At 39.6% G+C, this 22,149-nt stretch overlaps 1 protein-coding gene across 1 annotated transcript; it reads left to right on the top strand.

Moving 5' to 3' along the window:
* Nucleotides 1-2,921: 2,921 nt before the first annotated feature.
* Nucleotides 2,922-18,128, top strand: LOC121504920 (up-regulator of cell proliferation-like). The gene is made up of 2 exons (XM_041780028.1): nucleotides 2,922-2,985; nucleotides 13,153-18,128. The coding sequence occupies exons 1-2, from the start codon at nucleotides 2,922-2,924 to the stop codon at nucleotides 17,784-17,786; spliced, it is 4,698 nt and encodes a 1,565-aa protein (XP_041635962.1). The 3' UTR covers nucleotides 17,787-18,128.
* Nucleotides 18,129-22,149: the final 4,021 nt, after the last annotated feature.

Raw genomic sequence — 22,149 nt, 5'->3', positions numbered from 1 at the left:
GCGACGTGAATCCTGACACCTACTGATCTTTGTATCACCATCTACGAGAATCACAACTTTTTCCTCTATTCAGAGAACTAATTTGTCAATTTTATTTTATTGACATTATCGCATGCATACCTTAAGTTTATCTGAAACATAGTCAGTCCATGTTGTCCTTCTCTTGATACATCCATTATCCATTAGGGCTGCAACAATGAATCAATAAAATTGATAAAAATCAATAATTAAAAGTGTTGGCAGAGAATGAATGTATCCTGTCATTGTGTCGTGCGATTATGGTGTCACTTGGTGTGGCGAGGAGCTGTTTATGTCGCACACAGACAGTTGGCTGAAAAACTTTACTTTCGCTTGGCTTAGTACTTTTCTGATGATAATCTGATGAGTAGCAGAAAAATTAGGTGGATGTATTCATCTACTGTGTCTCATGACGGAGATGAGATGCTGGTGATCTAAAAATAGCTTGTGTTCGTAAGAACTCCGGCAGTACTTTAGTTTCGTTTCTGTTACGATTCTAGACTGGATAAAAGCAACAGCGCTGGACTGTCAGGCATTCATGTAATCCATGATATTTGTATCAGTTTGTGTTCTAAATGTCCGCCAAAACAGAGAAGAAGGAAAAGCGTGAGCTGCAGTCACAGGGGGACAGGAACGGTTGGGTATGTGTCTGTGTATGTGTGACAGAGAGTTTGTGTGTCTGTCTGTGAGTGCGGGTCGGTTTGACACCAAGCATTAACAAACTAAGTAAGCTTGTTGAATAAGTGAGTAACAAATGTTTTTAAGTTTTTATAATATCAATAACTTTAAGAGGCTGAGGCTGACCTGTGGCTTCTCTGGGATGAAATAATTGCAAGAGTGCGTAATAAAAGCAGAATCCCACTATAAGAGTCTTTCATTCAATTCATATCCCCAGGCTGTTGTCATTAGTATGATCCTAAATTGTTTAAGTATGTTTGTAAGGAGGGAGGCAAAGTAATAACATAAAAATATCATTTAAAATATATTTTTTTTGTTTATTCCGTGGCATGTTTAATTGACAGCTTTGGAAAATCCATTTAAAATTTTACTTAAATTCTGTTTCCACACCGTTCAAAATGTTGCAGGTAAAGATGAGGACAGTACGAAAGCACTTCTGGTTTGTGCTTTTCAAAGTGAAAGCCCACTTCAGCATTTCTTTGAAGAAACATTAAGCTTTTATTTTGAAAAGCTACCGGCACACTTCCACTATAGACTGAATCCGGTCACTTGTAGGGAACTGTATTGAGGTAAAACTTAGGAGGAATGACAGAGCTTTGACAGCAGGGAGACAAAGTCAACACGCAGCCAACTCATGTCTGGTATGAAAGCTGTTATGGCAGCAAAACATGCTGCCAGTCTGAAAAACCGGTTACTGCATAGCAACAGTGAGGAGCGCTAGAGACGTCACAGCACCAGTGCGGACCAAAACATGGCGGCCTCCTGGTGAATTTATATGCTCAATTCTACTCAAAATGCAGATATTTAGGATATCTACTGAGTTCTCTTTGTTTAATAAACATATGAGAGAAACAAATTTATATCCAACAAGATGAACCTCTCTGATCATGCAGGGTTCCTTTTAACATTGACGTAGGTAATCATTGAATATGCCACACCTGCACAGATAGACAGCTTAGCGGCACATGCACAGAGCAGACCTATCCCTTCTGCACCTGTCCTGCTCTCCTTTTAAAGAGGCAAGAGGCAAACAAATGCAGTGCAGGTCTGTCCCCTAACCTGCAGGACCGGTTTGAATGTAGTCTAACATTAAAAAAAAAAAAAATAAAAAAAAAAAATAGAAAGAGCAGGAGATTAGCTGTGCTTTAGTGAATCACATTCTCTGAGCTACACCGTAAAAAAAAAAAAAAAAAAAAAAAAAAAAAAAAAAACTGTTTAAAACGGGAGCACTCAAGGGACCTTGATGGATGAATATTAACAGTCTAAAATCCTTGCTGGTGTACATTTTCTACTAGGTGGAGCTCACTCTTGGAGTTAAATACCTGGCTTTGAATCACATGCAAGTAAAGTACTAGCTTTGTTGGGTTGGCTGCTTCGTCAGCCATGTCAGTAAAAAATCCCTTTGTTAGACATTTGTTTCATGCTGTTCTGTCTCTAGACGACAGAATAGACGGTTAAAGCATTTCACCTTGCCAAACAGGTCTCTTTGTTAGTGTCAACACACCAAACATAAACATGTGCTCTATCCAGCATCTCTCATAGACTGTCAGACTCAAATCAGTCCCCTGACAACACACATAGGAACAACAATCCTGTTGTTACAACATTTATTAGTTACATCTTTTACAGCAACTGAGTTGCCATGGAAAATAGCATATTTTCCACTCACACTACAAGCATATGCAATACAGAATGAATGTGAAGAGGGTCGCATAAAATACTATCATGACAGGAACACTTTGAAATAAATATAAACGTAAAATTCTACAAAGTGCATACAACAATAAATATTAAATAGATTTTATATGTGGATGATCACACAAAACTTAGAAAAATGAAAGTACCGTGTGGGGAAGATTGCTTTCAGTGCTGATATACCAGCCATTTATGATGTTAATTCCATACTCACAGACTCGCACACTGTCAGCCTGGCACCTTCAAATCTAAACAATGCCAAGCAGGCAGCTTGGTACCTTCAACCGTTGTTAATTTAAAGTAACATGGGATGAAAATCTTGTCTCATTACTTTCAGAGAGAGTCTGTCACAGTTGTCCTGACTGAGAAGAGACGGAGAGCTCCAACACAATGGAGGTAAACAACTTCTTTGTACAACAATGCCAACTATGAATTTCTAACACACTTGCAAGTGTAAGGTTTCATGAGAAGATTGATCTCATTATTTGGTTTGTTATTGTCATTCAATGAAGGAAACCAGCAATGACGACATGGAAGATTATTGGGAGGATGCAGAAGAAAGTCCACCTCCAGCATCTACTGACAGCAAGAATGGTAAAGTTTTCATCATAGTGGCAATAAAAAACACAGTTTTAAGCAGCTCTTGTTAGAATAACTTATGTACAGTTGCATTCAAAATTATTTAACCACAGTTGACCTTTCACTAAGCCTCTCCCTAAAACAGCAACTGTCTTATCCTAGGTCAGCAACCATAACTATGTACAGAAGTCCTGACAAGCTTTCAGTGGACACTAGCATACTGAAGCGGTGGTTTTACAGGATCTCCAAATCTTTACAATGGGGTGTTGAATTTTTGCTTTAAAAGAGCCAAACACAGAGAAGACATGTCAATATGAATTTAACAGTGCTGTAGACTGAGACCACATGAACAGAGGCGGCGATTTAGTTTCATTAGCAATGGCTAATGTTAACAAATATTAAACATTAGCTTAAAATGCAATTATAGCTTAAGTAGGGATGCTCAGACCAGGTTTTATGCTGTTGATTCTAATACCAATCATCCATGATGCAGCAATCATGTCATCCATGATCCATGATGATGCTATTTTATCGACTAAAAAATGTGTCATATCGTGCCTCTATGGCACAGCACACACTAGCAATTTCCTGACTTGGGAACAAAGGTCTGAGGTCTGAAGCAGGAGTTTTGCTCATCACATAAGTTAAGTTTTGAATTTCTGAAATCTTGTTTAGCACAGCAAGAGGGAAGGATGTGAAAACGACCATCAACTTTGATATGTTTTAGCCAGTGCATCAGTCAGACTATAGTGTCAGCGAAGAATGTGAACGAAAATAACGTCAAAAACAGCATGAAAAACTAGACAAGTTCACACTTAACAGCATCAGGTAAAGAAAGAGAGAAAGGAAGCCAAGGGATCAATAGAGGGCTGTCAGCAAAATAAACAGGTAAGCTCACGTTTTATTGTTATTCTCTACTCTGCTGCTATGAAGTCAATATTATGATTCAGAAGATTGATACATTTGATGATTATATAAATATCTTTGCCATTCAAAGAATGCAAGGTTGTGTAGGAGTGTGCACTTGTGTAGTAAAAGATCAGACTGTTGATGTTTGAGCTGAAAATGTCATGTGCGTTAATGTGGTGCTGTCCATGGTGCTGAAATGTGTCACTCACAGAGAGGGAGAAAGGTTGTAAACAGCTGATTCTACTCTCATGGATATTTGGAGTTATTATCGTGATTGCTTCGGTTTGTCTTTCTGACTGTATCGTTGATGAAGTCTGTGACCAGTGATCATGGATGTTATTGTTTATTAATCAGGCCAAAACACGTCTTTTCTACTGCACAGCATAGAGAGGGAGGAGATGAAGTGGAGGTTTCATCCATAGGTGAACAGTAGGCTATTACAATATTCTGCATTAACTCTGTCTGACAACAGGTGTAAGGAGTGTGTTTTGATGTATAAAGAAGTAATGATGATGATGATGATTATGTAAGTATCATTAAGGATAAAAATAAATAATCACTTGCTGATAATAGCACTTAGAGATAAAAATAAAAACATGTAAACAGTTGTTTCTATAGTACTTCTAAATCCATAAATGCATCGAAATGAAAATTATGATTAAAATGCCAAATAAGAATAAAATAACTACTAAATGGAAAGTTTTCAGTGTGATTAAACATATCAGTGAGTGGCCTAATACCTTTGCTCAATCAGTTATGTCGATAGACAAAGACTATCACGAAAAGCCAGGATTCAAAAGCAGACACTCAGGAAGGGTTCAAGTCCATTTAATAACAAAGGTGGTTCGGTACACAGATGATCAATCAAAACAGGCGGAGGTAACCAAATCGGCAGGCTATACACGAGGAATCTAAAACAGTCACTGGGTCTAGATCACGGAGAAATCAATCAGAAAGAATGCTCAAAAGTAAGTACACAGGGTAACAAGACGATCTCGCACAGAGGACGGGGAGTGAATGAACTAAATACAGAGGGAGGACAACAGTCAGCCAGGGATCACCAGGTGCAGCCACTCAGACAATCAACACAGGTGAGACACATGAGGATGATCAGGACGTGAGGAAAACGGGTAGGTGTGGGCAGGAAGTAGTGATCTGGAAAAGAGACACAAGGTAAGTAACCAAAATAAAACAGGAAATGACAAGACTAGAAACATGAGGGAAAAGTAACTTAACTAACTCAACCCGGGGATGTGACAAAGACTTAGGCTAACTGACTTCGTCACCTTCATTGGAAGGTTCATATATGTTATGCGGCTTTTCAAAGATTTTCTGGAAGAGGGTTCCAGTAAAAATGGCTCTTTCAACCAAAAAGGTTCCGGACCCCTGGGCTAAGTAGTGCATAAAGTAAAGTAAATAAAAGGCAATATATCTCACAACATTGCCTAAACCACATAATATTAAGTAAAAAAGGATACATTCATACTGAAATGCAGGGCTGCATTCAAATGAACTATTAAATAACTTACTAAATAAAAAATACCTGGGAACGTGGCTTATTGTGCTGTGCATGACCAAACTCTTGTGTAATGTCAAAGAAAAAAATAACTAATTGACTGTTCACCTTTCTTATGATTTATAAAAGAAATAATACAGTGGGTCTGTTGCTTAGTATGTAAAACAGTCATCCCTAAATGGCAGCCTGGGGGCCACTTACGGCCCGCCATCAGATGTCATCTGGCCCGCGAGACATTTGAAAAAAAAGACAGAAATTTTAAAAAATATATTCAGTTTCAATATTTACCGTCTTAGGTGTTTAAAAGACAAATTTTCACTCATTAATCGCGATCTTTCCACAATTATAGCAAGAAAAGGTCATATTATTGTGCAATAAATGAGTTAAATATGGTACGTTAAACTCTCTTTAGAGCAGCGAGGAACATCGTAAAAAGACGCACAGCAGAGCGGCAGCAGCACAACTGTTTCATCACCTCAGCTCCCCAAACACGCTGTCCAAAAAGAGTCTGATACAGACTGCATGATTTTTAAGACTGAAGGAGAGAGATTATTTTGTTTAATTTTGATTTTTCTTTTTTTAAGATGAAGAATTAAACCACCGTGCACAGCTGCACAGACTCTCATAGAGTCCAGCTCTGCCTGTACTTCTGACAAATTTTCTGCATCTCAGACCTTAACGAATGTCAGAGGTTTTTGCCTTTTAAAACCAAACTTCTGTTCCTGTGGGGGATTAAAACAGCTGCTCTCATGATAGCAAATACTTTCCCTGCTTGATAGTCCGTCAGCCATAAATGCAGACATTCTATCTCGCTTTAGTGCGTGATTTAGTTCAATCTCCAGCCTGATTGAACCCCTCATTATGAAAATGTGTGATGTCAAACCAATATCTACTAAATATACTTACATACGATCTAATTTTATGTCAACAAGAAGTGCAATTATGGTCTTGATTACTTACGTTTATACAGGACATCCTGTGGCATATTTGACTCCAAGTCTCATCAAACGGTAAGAATTACTCTCTCAATGATAGAACAAATTCTTTATAACTGAACATTTAATCCTAATTTGGACACAGGCTGTCCTATGACATGAAAGACCAACATCTTTGGTCTTGGTGCAGCGCTCACAGACATAATTACGCACGGTGATGCGCCACTTCATGACGCGCGCAGGAATGTCAGGGGGATTCAGAGAGAACGGACATGCAGAAGAACAACTGTTGTGGTTAAGATGTGTTTATAAGTCAAGTTTTAACTCAGTAGGTGAGGGTTTATAGCTCTTTGAGCAGTAATAGCGCAGCAGTTAAGGAAACATCTCCGCAGGATCCCCCTATCTCTCTGGACACTGTGCACTGATCCCATGTCGGGTGAAATAATCTCAGGGTCAGATCAGATATTGTGGACATTAGGTTGTCATTTTAAGGCCATAAACAGTGATGCTGAACGAATGTTTATAGTGAATATTCCAGTCTTGTAAATTTAGCATCAGTGGGTCTTAAAAACGTTAAAAAAAACAAAAAACAAAAAACATGTCTGGCCCTCGACTTGCTGTCCTTGAAATATTTTGACCCCCGGGAAAAAGTAATTGGGGAACCCTAATTTGAAATAAAACAGCCCATTTGCTTCCTCTATAGTAATATAATATGTTCTTAAAGACCTTGAAACAGAAAAATCAAAGTGCATTTTCTTTGAACAGGGAATAATTTTTAAACAGCATTTGCATTGGCTAAATGCCTGACTTGTTAAGAAGCATTGTGGGAGGATTCTTAGTAATAAAGAGAAGCGTCTCTGCTTTTTCAGTCATGAGTCTATTCCTGTGTACATTACAATGTTGGATGCAGCATTGAATAAGCGCTCACTCTCCAAACTTGTGCAGGGTGCTGACAGGTAGCAAGGTCCAGAAAGCATTCCCTATTAGTTTTCCAGTACTCCAGTGGTGATGCCCTCCAAGGGCACTGTGGGCACCAAAATCCAGACAGACAGACAGACAAATAGATAGATAGGGGATTATTTCAGTTTTCTGTCTAGTATGTAGACAGTATAAACAGGCAATTGTGAGAGGAAACCAGACCCAGCCATTTACAGACTTGTCATATTGACGGCTGTCATTTAAAGAAACAAATTAACACCATGATTCCTTTAAGTGTTTGTGTCAGTGTCTGTCTGCCCCCCCCCCCAAAAAAAAAACAGAGCTGTATGTATATGTATAAAATAGGGGAAACACTGGAGGCGTATGGTGAAGAGGAGAGAGATGGCATTGGTGAAGGTCACGGTGAAGAGGAGATGCCCAGCGGTGAGGGAGGCTCTGCAGGGACTGGGTCTAAGGAGCCTTTTCACAAGGGATTTATGGATGTGATGTCCCAAGTGGTGAGTTTGGAATTCCATGGACGGACATCTCGGCGTACCCTCTTTAATGCTCAGCTGAGCATTGTTTGAGTTCAGCGAAGCAGCCGCCGAAACAGATTCCATTTTGTGAGAACATCAAGCAACAAGTAAGGCTTTCATGGGATGTGCCGCACCAAACAAGAGCCCTTATTCAAGCCTTTTTGGGATGGTCCACCGTGGTCTTGGAACCAGAGTGAGGCTACCAGAATATACCACCTCTGGAGAAGTCTGTGGACTCCCACCTCTCCTGCTCATTCCGCAAGTTTCAGCTTCCCTCCAAGGCCTGCCAGCTCACAGCCTCTTTAGTGGAGAAATCCTACAAGGCGGCAGGGCAGTTGGCTGACATGACTAATACTCCTGGCCATCCTGCAAGCTTACCAGGCCTGCCTCTTGTGGGACCTGGAAGGTAAGGCCACCATGGAGACTTACACGAAGCTCAGAAAGGCTACTGACTTCTCCTTATGCATGATTGCGCATAATGTGCCGCTCAGTATGCTGGGAGAATCATTATAGATTATACATTATAGATATCAGGTTGGACCCAGTGTGATTATACACGTGAATGTGTCTTAAAATGTTTAAAATATCTGACAGTTACACTGGTTATAATTATTTTGTATCAAGGTTTTCCAATTTTCAACTGTGGCCTTTTTTCACTAAATTTAAGGTTATTTCTATTTTATTGGTGAATATTTGATTCATTTACATAAACAAGACATTCTTTTGTATGGTATATTTTGTAGAAAGGCTAAAAAATGGAATCCCAAAAAAATTTAAACGCAAAAGAAAGACTGAACCAATTTCCCTCACTTCCACTTATCCAGCAGGTTCTGGACAGAGTGAGGGAAGCCATGTTTCAGATCATCTTGGTAGCGCCCCATTGGCTATCACAGAAGGAGAGATTTTCCTTCCCCGCACATTGGAAGTTGGTGGCTTGGTTCCTGAGTGGCAATGCTGAGGGGTTGCCTTTAGTGGTGGTAGAGAGTATACAGAGTACCAGGACTCCATTTACCTGTTCTCTGTGTGCATATACAGCAGATGGCAAGCTTCTACATACTGTTGTGTAATGAGGATCCTTTATACTGTGGTATAGGGATTATTCTGTATTTCCTACAGGGCTAGCTAGAAAAAGGTTTATCCCCTTCTTCCTTTGCCTTTGCCAAGTTTACTTGCCTTCAATGTCAACCTGTCACATTGATATTGAGGGAAAGTCTGTGGGGTGCCACTCCTTGGTATCTCAGTTTACAAACCATCTACATCCATCTGTTAGACATGTGTTTACCAGGTTGGATTTGGTTACAGTGTTGGGAGGGCTTTCTGGGCCCCTATTGGAACCTACTAAAACATTTCATTTAAAATATCTATACTTAAAGACAGCATTATTATCAACCCTGTCAACAGCGAAAAGAGTGTGTGATTTGACTGCATTATCAATGTAGCAATCGTGTCTAATTTTTTGGATGGAATATTTGGAGAGGATGCACCCACTGCGCTGTTCTCACAAGCTGTTTGTCATGGACCTCATTCCCGAGGTAAGGCTCTATCCAGTGGGCGTCTGTCCAGATGGATAGTGGAAGCTATAGAATTAGAGTATTCCTCTTTAGTGAAGCATCCCCCAGAGGACCTGAAGGATCATTCCACACAGGATGTTTCTGCTTCATGGACGCTTTCACACAGTGTGTCTGTAGAGGACATGTGTGCGGCTGCCATCTGGTCAACTTCAAACACTTTTGTGAGATATTATAGTTTGAATGTGTCAAGCGTGTCATTTGCACACGTTGTGTTGTCTGCAGCCAGACAATGAAACGTTTTGGTCTTGTCATTTACTGGCATATGCTCTTTTGTTGGGATAACATTGAGTTGCCATGGTTACCATGTTACATGTCCAGAGGTCAAAAGGTCCTTGCTGGTCATAAGAGTGTCCTCTTATGACCAGCAAGGACGGTGATAAACGTTGTAGCATGAGTAAGAACTCGAGTTCGAAATTACGTAAAACATGAAGGTTGTGCTACAATCCAGGTTTAACAAGTGAAGAAGTTCTTACTACACCAACATTGCTGTCCCGTGGAATAGATGTGGGCTGAAAAGCTGCTTCGAATGATGTTGGCGGGTGGGTGGGGCCCTGTATAGCCTCAGGGCGGGCCAGGCACATCATGGCATTGAGCTAATCACCAGCCATTATGGATGGGTACCTTTCACATTTGAATCAGTACCACACCATACAATGGTACCCATTTTTTGGTACTTTTAAGTGTGAATAATATGCAATAATAAATGTTATATAACCCAAAAACTTCTGAATATATCAAAACAATATCAAAACACTGTCTAATATCAGATATATCAAAACATCATACACCATTTGTAATATAACATCACAAGTGTTTTAAAAAAATTTACTCAAACATGGAAAACCTAAACTACTATAACTAACGAGTATTTATTCTTTATATTGCGCAAATTAAAACCCAGCCCACTACCTCCTATTCCTCTAATTTTCTCTTGGAAAAATGTGCGTTGGGGTCCATGGAGGGAGAATAAGTGTAAAACAAATGAACAATAGAGTATGGTGTCAAAATAACTAAATAAATAGATAAAGGTATAAAATTCTACCAATTAAAGTGCTACAAATGAAAGTAAACAAACTAGTTCCTCTAGTGCAAGTTCCACTACCACAGTGGTTCTCAAATGGGGTACGCGTACCCCTGGGGGTGTGTGAAGGCACTCCAGGGAGTACGTGAGATTTTAAAATATATTCTGGCTATTTCAGAAAAGTAGTGCCTTTCTATACATGTCCGGAGTAACACGATGTTGGGAGCATATAACATTCTAAAATCACATTCGTGCTACGAACATCTGCGATGTGTTTTCTCTGTTTTCTGATATTTATTGAAGCGGAAGATAAAAGGTTTCTCCCTCCCCGTCCTTCACTCCATGTGTAGTGCAGCACTTGTATGCACAGCCAGGAGGTCAGTGGCGTCTTGTTTCAATGTTTCATTCACTGTGCCAGCCAAGTTTGTAAGAGGAGGGACTGACTTTTCATTCATTTTATGTCAAATATGATCAATAATAGTAATAAGGGTGCAGCTGAGGCTCGCTGTGAGAGGAGTTAACTCCCCTACAGCGCACAGATTGGCTCACCTGTTTGTGTTCCAGACTGGTCAGATGAGTAATTTCAGTGAGCTGGTTGATCCGGAGCATTTATAAGTCGTGTGTCTGAGGTCAGAGGAGACTGTGTTGGTAAATATTTCAGTGGAATAAAGTCCTGTTAGTTTGGAAACAGCTCCAGCTGTGTGAGTAGCGCATTTGCACTCATATGGACATGTTGGGCTGCCTGCTGCCTGTCTCCCTTTCTACCAGGCTACATGAGGCAAAAACACAAGAACTGACTACAGACAGATATGAGAAGAGGACAAATATCAGGTGGTGTTACAGAGGAGAATGATTTTTGTTCCTCTGTCTGCCTTAAAAATTGGCACCACCACCATGTGTGCTTGTTGTAGCGAAACTTTGAAAAAATATCTGTAGCAATTTCACGCTGCGAAATGATGTTGCTGGTGTGGAAGCTTGCACTGATTCACTTCAGGTTCGAAAAGTAAATATTTTGTGTGAATAATTTGCATCTGGAATGTAAGGACCTGAAGTTTATAAAGTGGAGTTTATATTTTGTAAATTAATTAAATTTAATGAATCTAAAACCCCCCGAGTTTCCCTTATGGCAGAATGGTTTGACCCACATTGGCACATGCCTGTTAATCACAGTATTCACAATCACTCAATTCATAAAAAGGTTCATGATTTATTTTTTGTGAAGAAATGCTGATCTATAACTAAATTCATGATTTTAGTTTGAGGAGAGATCTTTATTATGATCCCAAAAAGGGGCACTAAGCTGTCTTTTTTATAATTAGTTAATTTTTTACAGGTTTTTAGTTCTTTCTAGCTTTATGTTTTTATTTCCAAATTTTTCCAGAGAGAATGCTCCAGCTGGGCAGAGTTTTGCACACTTCTGGGTTTAAAGCCTTTCCAGTCACTGTTTGTGCCATGAGTTTAGTCATGCATTTTTAACATTTAAAATGTTTGAAAGAACATTTATAATTTAAAAAATGTTTATTAGTTACAAAGTTTGATAAATAGACGGCTGTCACAGCACTGTTTAATGTCTTTTTTTTTTTGGGCCAAAAAGCTTTGCGCTGTTTAGGGGGTACTTTGCTGAAAAAATACTTAACATGGGGTACATGACTGAAAACAGATTGAGAACCACTGTTCTAATGCAACTGACTTATCCTCTTAAGTTGTGTATGAACTGATGCCCTGCTTGTTTTACTTGCCACATAGACAAGCACTGAATTCCGGCGCAAGACTGCAGCAGTCGTGCGTAATTCATTAAATTCTTGGAACAAGTCTGACACTTTTAATGCAGGAATATACTGCAATCCCCTGAAAATCACGCTGCAAACTGACAAACTGGTGGAAAACGTGGTTGAAATCAGCGACAGCTGGGCTCATGTCCACACCAACTCCCTCTTGATCTTCTCACCTCAGCAGGGAGAAATACACATGGTCCCTCACAGGTGTGTGGGGACAGGTGTGAAGGGATCAGCTCAGCTCCTATACAGACTGAGCGGCCCATTCACAGGTCACCTGACGATCATTTTATTATTTTCAAATTTATTCATCCGGGATCAATAACTGGTGGATGACCCTTTTGTCTTATTATTCCTTGCATGCATGTTTCTTATGGCGTCTGATGCTATTGGCGATATTTATGATCGTTATTTACGTGCTTAAATAAACCTCATCCATGTTCAGATTACGACAGAAACTCGTCAACCTCAATAAACGTAGGAGTTTTGACAAAAGATCACACAGGCATAGAGACAACAGGAGGAGAGGGAGACTTGCAATGTGTGCATAGAAATAGTGAAGAGTACGGTGGCCTGAGAGCTCACAGCACTGCAACTTAAGAAAACACATGCAAAAAGACAAAGCACAAGCAAATTAAGAAAACATCTTCATCAATTTGACAACACATGCACAGCATTTAGAAAACGTGCTGCAAAGACCACAACACAACACATTAGAAAAACGCACTGCAAATAGACCGCAACACAACGGAAGTTTTTCTAGAGGACACTTAGAAGTGATGCACACAAACATCTTCATCAATTTGACAACACATGCGCAGCATTTAGAAAATGCGCTGCAAAGACTACAACAACACAACACATTAGAAAAACGTAGAGAAAACACTGCATATGAATCTAGGGAACCTAGATATGAATAAATTATGCTGGTTGATGAACAAAATAACCAGTCTAAAATCTAAAGGAGTAATTTGAATTAACAAACATGTTAATTTCCACAGAGACACAACTGGAGAGCCTGTTGAAGGATCTTGGACTGGAGGATCGCCTCAAGGAGAAGCTATCCCTGAGCAAAATACTCCAGATTGATAAGAAGACCATCACTGATGAACCCACCAGACGTAATTCAGATCTTCCATGGTATTTTCTAAAGAAACTGATGATGGTTAATATGAGAGCTAGAAATGTAGAGTTTACATCTGAACGTGAATCTGCCTGTGATGCTGAATCAGAAGCAACAGATTTAGATTTTGATGATCTTTTCGGTGATCTGCAGTCAGGTGACAAACTTAACCCTCTTGACATAATCACAGCTCTCTTTCTGTGTTCTGATGGTTTTGTACAACAAGAAATGGCCCTCAAAATGTCCATGTGTCAGTTTTCTGTGCCTCTGCTGCTTCCTAATTGTGACAGAGAGCAGTGCACACTAACGCTTTGGGCCATGAGAGACATCGTGAAAGAGTACAGACCTTCATCACTTTCAGAGTCCAAGGGCTTTATTGAAGACAGGATCGTTGTCTCTAAACTTCCACTGGTTTCTTTTGTGAGACTGGGTGATTGCTCCTTGTCGAAATCAAAGATCCTTAATGAGCTTCTGAGTAATCCTCAGCAATACCATGATACATTTGTTCACCGTAACATGGAAAATGGTGCTTGTCAAAGGCGAATATCTAATGGACTGACTGAAGTTACCTGGTATCTACCCTGTGGAAACAAAACCATGGATGTTTTCAGTGAGCCAGTAGCTGTAGCAAACCTTCGTGGAGACATTGCTTCATTTGAGACACAATTTTCTTTTCTGTGTCAGACATCTGCAGCAGTTTTTGTGTTCTTTGACAATCTGGACCCTGAGTGCAACCTGCTCACAAACCAGAACCACAAGGCACAGATCTTCCTGGTGGGAAACCATCAGAGCCAGCAATTCAGTATGGATGCTCTGAAGAAGGTGGCAAACAAGCTGAAACTGACAAAAAGCAACATCCTTTTGAAGACCAAGCAAATGAATGATGCAGACTTTATCAAAATCCTACGTAAGACAATCAACAGTGTGGTGGAGAACTCAGAGAAAAAGATGAACATTGAACAGATGGCTGACATTGCCCATGAACTGGGAATCTGGGTTGATGAAGACTGTCAAGAGTGTAAGACAGCAAAGAAAAATGCAGATGCCATCACTGCACAAATTCAAGATATCCTGAAATACAAAGAAGACCAGCTACCATTGCAGGGAGAAATATGGAAGGAACTGACCAGCAATGAGAAGGAAATGTTCCGACTTCGAAAAGTTGGGTCAAAAAACATAGAAAAGTACAAAAGTGATCTTCAGAAAGAGCAAGCAAAACTTCGGGCACAACAGAAGTCTTATGGAATATCTGATGCAATGACATGTTTCATCAAAGCAATATCAAGACCAGGTATTGAGAGATGTTATTTCCTGAAATGGATGAGGATGAACCTTGATAATCTGTCTCGAGAGAAACTGTCTGGCCTCAGAGAGGCTTACAAAAACAAAATCAAAAGTCCTGAAAACAAAGATGAAATCAAAAAAATCAACCAACAACTCTCCAACAGCTCACTTGGGATTGAACACTTCTTCCGTGAAATGGGTCAGATCTATGAAGCCTCAGTTTCTCTCCCAGAAACAAACCCATCACGTCAACAGTTAGGTCATCTGCCAAGACTGTGTGCAGAGTTGTTGCTTGATGGATTTCCTCTTGAGCTAGTAGATGGTGATGCTTCAAACATTCCTCTCAGATGGGTAACTGATGTTCTGACTCAGCTCAATGACTTGGTGTCTCCTCAAAGCAAGATACTGGTGGTCACAGTTCTTGGAGTTCAGAGTACAGGGAAGTCTACTCTCCTCAACACCATGTTTGGAGTACAGTTTCCAGTCCGCAGTGGTCGATGCACCAGAGGTAACTCTATGTTGCTGATCAAAATAAATCAAGACATCAAACAAGAACTCAACTGTGACTTCTTGGTGATCATTGACACTGAGGGCTTAAAGTCACCAGAGCTTTCAAAACTAGACAACAGCTATGAGCATGACAATGAGCTTGCAACATTTGTTGTGGGGTTGAGTGACATCACTATCATCAACATTGCAATGGAGAATTCCACAGAAATGAAGGACATCCTGCAGATAGTTGTGCACGCCTTTCTAAGAATGAAATCTGTGGGCAAAAAACACAGATGTCAGTTTGTTCACCAGAATGTGGCAGGTGTATCAGCCCCTGAGACGAACTTACGAGAAAGAGAACTGCTCCTGGAACAGCTAAATGAGATGACCCAGGCAGCTGCCAAAATGGAGAACAAGGAGGAGTACAAGAACTTCACCGATGTGATGGAGTACAGTCCAGACACTGGGAACTGCTATGTCCCAGGACTCTGGAATGGGAGCCCACCAATGGCACCAGTCAATGCAGGGTACAGTGAGGTCACTTATGAGCTCAAGAAAAACATCCTTAATGTCCTGGGAGATTGTGAGTCTTCTTCCAACAATCTCCTGGAGTTCACAGAGTGGATAACAAGCCTGTGGAACTCTGTCAAACATGAGAACTTCATCTTCAGCTTCAGAAACAGCCTGGTGGCTGATGCATACATGAGGCTCTGCACAGAGTTCAATAAATGGGAATGGGAGTTCAGAAAAGACATGTACTCATGGACAACAAAGGCAGAAACTAAGATTTCTAACTTTAACAGAGTGAAATCTGAGGTTTCTGACATTGGACAACTACTCACCAGTTTGAAAAGTGAAGCATGCACAGTGCTGTCTGAATGGAAGACAAAGCTTCTTAAAAATCTGAAGACCTACTTCAAGCAAACTGAGGGTCATGTCAGTCTTGTTGAAGCATACAGAGAGGACTTTGCAAACAGTGCAAGGAGCCTTCATCGAGAAATAGAAAGCTCTGTATACAACCAACTCACAGTTGCAGCAGACATCAGAATGGGAATGGCAGATCTCGACAGAATCAAGGCAAACTACACAAAAGAATTAAAAGAGAGAGTGCCAGCATTGATTGAAGAATGCAGAAAGAAAAAAGTGGATATGACGGAAGAAAAGCTGGAAGAAGAATTTGACAAGATGTGGAATAAAATGTTGAGGGAACAAGTCCGTCACAAACATAATAGCACGAAAGTCATGGGGAAGGTAACCCTCTACCTAAAAGAGAACCTAAACCACAAGGGGAGTCATGCGTGTCAACTGTTAGATGAAAATAGTCTGGAGGATTGTGGAAAGATGCCTTTCAAATACACAGCTAAAGGACAGGAAATGATGCACATAATGGCGCTACAAAGAGTAGCTGATGGTATCATATGGGATTGCACACACTTTGTGAAAGAAAAAGTGGAAAAAAGGAACAACTACCATGATACTTTCATCCAGGAGATCCTTCACATGATTGACAAGAAGCTGAAAAGCCACAAGGATCTGAAGATAGAGATAGACTTTGAGGTTTCTCTGAAACAGCACATCTGTGCAAATGCAGCCAGAGAGTTTCAGAAAATGCATGAAGATTTCATTCAAAGGAATGATCCCTCCAGATGTCTCAACCAAAACAAAGAGAGGTTTCTTGCTAACTTCAAGGATGAGTTCAAAAAAATAGACCAGAGCCAGAAGAAGGCAGAAGAGTTCACAGAGCACTGCCTGAGACCGGCTGTTGAAGACTTTATCAGCAGTTCATTGGGTCCTGATATCACTGGAGAAATGATGACAAAGTTCCAGTTCAGCACACGAATGTTCTTCCAGTACTCAGTCTTACTGGATCTGCTTTCAAAGGACAACTTTGAAGACTACCACAGCTACATCTGTTCATATGAGCAGTTTGTTAAGAGATGGATCAAGGATAACATGTTAAAGCTCATGACCAATGAAATGTTCTTTGAGTCCGAGGACTGGCATCTCCGGTCAAGTATCAGGAGCATAAATGATGCGATACGCACAGCCCAAGCCAAAGAAAGTGGCAACCTGCAGAACCTGATTCAGGATATCCGTCAGGAACTTGGTGATAAACTGGTCATTTCTGAGGATGCTCTCAGTCCTTTCATGATCCTGAACAACGTCAACCAGGAACAGTTTGCTCAGCGGCTCACTGTGTCTGTGAAGGACATGGAAGAAGCTTTTGGAAAGCAGTTTAAAAAGACTAACATCAAAACCAAGCTCTCAAATCTTCATGTAAATCCTGAGAACGAGCTTTTCAAAAGAGTCATTGGATGTGGTGAACAGTGTCCATTCTGCAAAGCACCCTGTGAGGCAGGAGGAACTGAGCATAAGCAGCACCAAACTTCAATGCATCGGTCAGAGGGTCTGGGCGGCTACAGATCATTATGGACAAAAAAACTTGACATTGACATATGCTCTTCTTTGGTGAGCAGTGACAGTACATTTTCCTGTGAAGCCACAAATGGTGAATTTCACCCTTACAAAGAGTACACCAAGATTTTCCCTGACTGGCGGATTGCTCCCGATAACAGCCTTCAGGCTTCAGACTACTGGAAATATGTACTCAACAGGTTCAACAGAGAGTTTGCTGAAGCATATGATGCAAAGCCGGCTGATATTCCAGACACTTGGAAAGATATCACACCAAAACTTGCTGAGGAGAGTCTGAAAAAGTCATTCAATGTCAAATAAGACACTCAGAACACTTCCCCTCTTACATTCAGTACTCAGAGATGCACATCTTTCTTCTGTGGGTTTTGAGACTTCTATGTGAAAGTAGAGGACAGTCACAGGCACTGAAATATAGTTAATGAAAATAGAAAGCTAAAAATATTATCAGTCATCAACAAGGCCCAAGTATGGAAATAAAAAAAAAAAACACTGCAGTAGTAGAGACTGACTTTTTGACTCAATGTTTTGGTCGATTAGGACTTTTGGGGGGTCCATGCTCACACAAAGATACAGTACAATCCTTCTTATTGATTTAAATCTTACCTTGATTTAAGATTATAGTGATTATAGTTTCTGCTGAGGCAACCAATCTTCCATATGCACAATTTCATTCTTTTTCAGTATTTGACTGTCATTATTCAGAACAGTATCTTTGAATATGAATGAAGACATTAAAAATACTCTTTTGCTGTTTGTTATGGGTCTTAAGTATAAAAAGCACAAGACATGTTGAAATAGGAGACGTTCTTTTTTTCTCTTCTGTTATTGCTTACTCAACATTTAGAAGTAATTCTTCCTTGATATTTGTCCTAAAAACATTAAAATACACATCTTTAACAATCATCTTAAAAGTCTCTATGTGCACCAGCATTACAGATTGTTTTGTTAATCTCTTCATGTGTTGTTCTGTGAAAATCTTTCTTTCACATTTGGTGAGTTTAACATTTATACATGACAGAAATTGGATTAAATTAAATCCGGATCAAATCAGTTTAATTCAAAAGAGATGATTATTGGCTTTACATTTCAAGAACAATGTTGCCATTGCATGCTTTCATTACTCTTTGTCTCAGATTTGTTTTTTTTAACTGCATTCTCTTTTTGTTTTTGTTTTTTTTTTATTTTGTGAAGTTTTATATTTTCTGCTTTTCCACTTTCATTAATTTTTTGTTAAGTAATGTTGCATCAAGTTTTGCAAACAAATATACTCCTGTGAACTGATTTAATAAAGATTTTAATGAGGACATTGAGCTTAATTTCTTTTTGTCTATTTTCATATAGTAGATTTACTTGAGTATTCTTCATAGAAGATCCAAGATTTTACATATTCATCTAAAGTCTGTTTTCCATTTTTCACACTGTGGTGATCAGATCAGAGGTCCAGACCATGAATTCCTTCCTCCAGATCTCTACAGCACAGATACAGTAGTTAGATGGACTTTGATGGCTTTAGCCAATGCTCTTAACAGAGGATTTTCTGATGTTGTATTTGTAAGTAACATGGTTCATGTCCTACATCCATGCAGATGGATCATTATGTGTAAAATCATTGAAAACAAAGCTACTTAGATTTTTTTTTTTTTTAAATACATCAAACTTTGTTTGCCTTTCTGATTTTGCATATTTATCACACTTAAATGTTTAGATCATCAAACCAATTTTAATATCTCACAGAGACAACCCAAATAAATACAAAATGCAGTTTCTAACTTATGATTTTATTTATTAAGGAAAAAAAATCCAAACCTATCTGGCCCTGTGTGAAACAGTAATTGCCCCCTAAACCTAATAACTAGTGTTTCCACCCTTGACAGCAATAACTGAAATCAAGCATTAGTGTTAACTGGTGAGGAGTCTCTCTCATCGCTGTGGAGGAATTTTGTCCCACTCTTCTTCACAGAATTGTTTTAACTCAGCCATATCGGAGGGTTTTCCAGCATGAACTGTTGTTTAAGGTCACACCACAGCATCTCACTTGGATATCAGTCCAGACTTTGACTGGGCCACTCCAAAACCTTGATTTTGTTTATTTTGATCCATTCAGAGGTGGACTTGCTGGTGTGTTTCGGGTCGTTGTCCTGCTGCATAACCCAAGAGTGCTTGAGCTTGAGGTCATTAACTGATGGCCGGACGTTGGCCTTCAGGATTTTCTGGTAGGCAGCAGAATTTATTGTTCCATCAATCACAGCAAGTGGTCCAGGTCCTGAAGCAGCCAAGCAGCCCCAAACCATCACACTGCCACCACCATGTTTGACTGTTGGTATGATGTTCTTTTTATCAAATGCTGTTATTTTTACTCCAGATGTAACGGGCCTCACACCTTCCAGAAAGTTCAACTTTTGTCTCGTCAGTCCACAGAATATTTCTCCAAAAGTCTTGGGGATCATCAGGATGTTTTTAGTCAAATGTGAGATGAACCTTTGTGTTCTTTTTTGTCAGCAGTGGTTTTTGCCCTGGAACTCTTCCATGATGCCATTGTTGCCCAGTGTCTTTCTTATGGTTGAGTCTCCTGGGAAGGTTCACCACTGTTCCCAGTTTTCTCCATTTGTGAATAATGGCTCTGACCATGGTTCACTGGAGTCTCAAAGGCTTGGAAATGTCTTTGATATCTATCCATCTGGAAAAGGTTACAATCACTTGGTTTCTCGTTTGTTCTTAAATTTCTTTGGATCGTGGCATGATGCGTTTCTTTCTGAGATCTTGTAGCCTACTTCACTTTGTCTGACAGCTTTTATTTAAGTGATTTCTTCATTCAACAAATCTGGAGGTAGTCAGGCCTGTGTGTGGCCAGTGAAACTGAACTCAGCTTTCCAAGAACTGTGGTTAATCACAGTTAGCTCATGATTTAACAAGGGGGCAATTACTTTTTCAGATTTGTTCCTCTAAATAAATAAAGTCATCATTCAGAAACTGCATATTGTATTTACTTGGCTTGTCTCTGTGAGATATTAAAATTGGTTTGATGATCTGAAACATTTAAGTGTGATAAATATGCAAAAAAAATCAGGAATCAGAAAGGGGGCAAATATTTTTCACAGCACTGTATCATAATTTAAAAGCATCATTAATGCATGACCTACACAGTTACATGGCTTATAGGGTCTAGCAACATCTTGACAAGCTCAGGTTCTTCCTTCGAAAACACCACAGCTAAAACGGTCCCATTGCTCCTTAGATAAGTCATTTTTTGGGTTAGTTTTCTTAAACAATTTTTCACATACAACTATTGCCATTATGTCTTCTTACCACATTTTCAGTGTCAGAATTTAAGCTCCTTCCAGAATTGCAGGATTAACTGAGCACATTTAATCAAACCAGTTATTAAAACTCTAGATTAATATTTGCTTAAATAAGTTACAACTGATCCATCTCTGGGGAGACAGAACTGTGGTGATCTGAGTATATAATATTCTACCTAATCCTCAATAGATCCAAAACACAATTCCATAAAGAGAAGGCCATTTGACATTCCCATAAAGAATGGATTTAACTGACACATTTATTCTTCCAACACAAACCATCTTTGATTAATCCCATATTATCTAATGTTGTAGGAGTGTAATGATACATGTTATGTTACAGTTCTCACACTGAGTACCCATAAACCGGGGGTCAGGAACCCACGGCTCTTCTGCCCCTCCCAAGTGGCTCTCAGCAGCTGTGCCAAATTGGAAATCAATCAAACTTTTTTATTTAATATTAAACTAATATTTTCTGTAATGCTATATTGAGATACTTTTGTATATTTTATCCATTAAACATGTAGCTCTTTCATTCACTTCTAACTTTATTTTTATAAATAGGCCTATTTTATCAACTTAAAAATGTGTCATATTGTGCCTCTATGGTGCAGCACATAGTGACACTTTCCTGTCTTGGGAACAAAGGTCTGGATGCAGTCTTGTCACAAATGACAGCTGAGGCATGAGTTTTGTGCTCATTGTTGGTATGTGAAAACAACGATCGACTTTGATAAGTTTCATACTAAAGCGGAGAATGTGAACGATGATAATGTTAATAACAGCGTGATAAACTAAGACAAGTTCACACTTAACAGCATCAGTCAGGTAAAGAAAGAGAGAAAGGAGGCCAAGGGACCAGTAGAGGGCTGTCAGCAAAATAAACAGGTAAGCTCATGTTTTATTGTTATTCTCTACTCTGCTGCTGTGAAATCAATGTTATCATACAGAAGACTGATACATTTGATGATTATTTGAATATTTTGGCGTTTAATGAATGTAAGGTTCAGTGTAGGAGTGTCCATTTGTGTTGTAAAAGATCAGATTGTTGATGTTTGGGCTGAAAATGTCATGTGCGTTAATGTGGAGCTGTCCATGGTGCTGACATGTGTCACTCACAGAGAAGGAGAAAGGCTGTAAACAGCTGATTCTACTCTCATGGATATTTGGAGTTATTATCGTGATTGCTCCAGTTTGTCCTCCTTACTTTATTGTTGATGAAGTCTGTGACCCAGTGATCATGGATGTTATTGTTTACTGATCAGGACAAAACCGTCTCTCTTCCTGCACACCTGTATGTGATGTAGACAGCAGCCTAGAGAGAGGAGATGAAGAGGAGAAGGTTTCATCCATAGGTGAACAGT

The sequence above is a fragment of the Cheilinus undulatus genome, linkage group 22 (assembly GCF_018320785.1).
Source record: "Cheilinus undulatus linkage group 22, ASM1832078v1, whole genome shotgun sequence".
NCBI classification, from domain to species: domain Eukaryota; kingdom Metazoa; phylum Chordata; class Actinopteri; order Labriformes; family Labridae; genus Cheilinus; species Cheilinus undulatus.
This window is presented reverse-complemented; position numbering and strand designations above follow the sequence as displayed.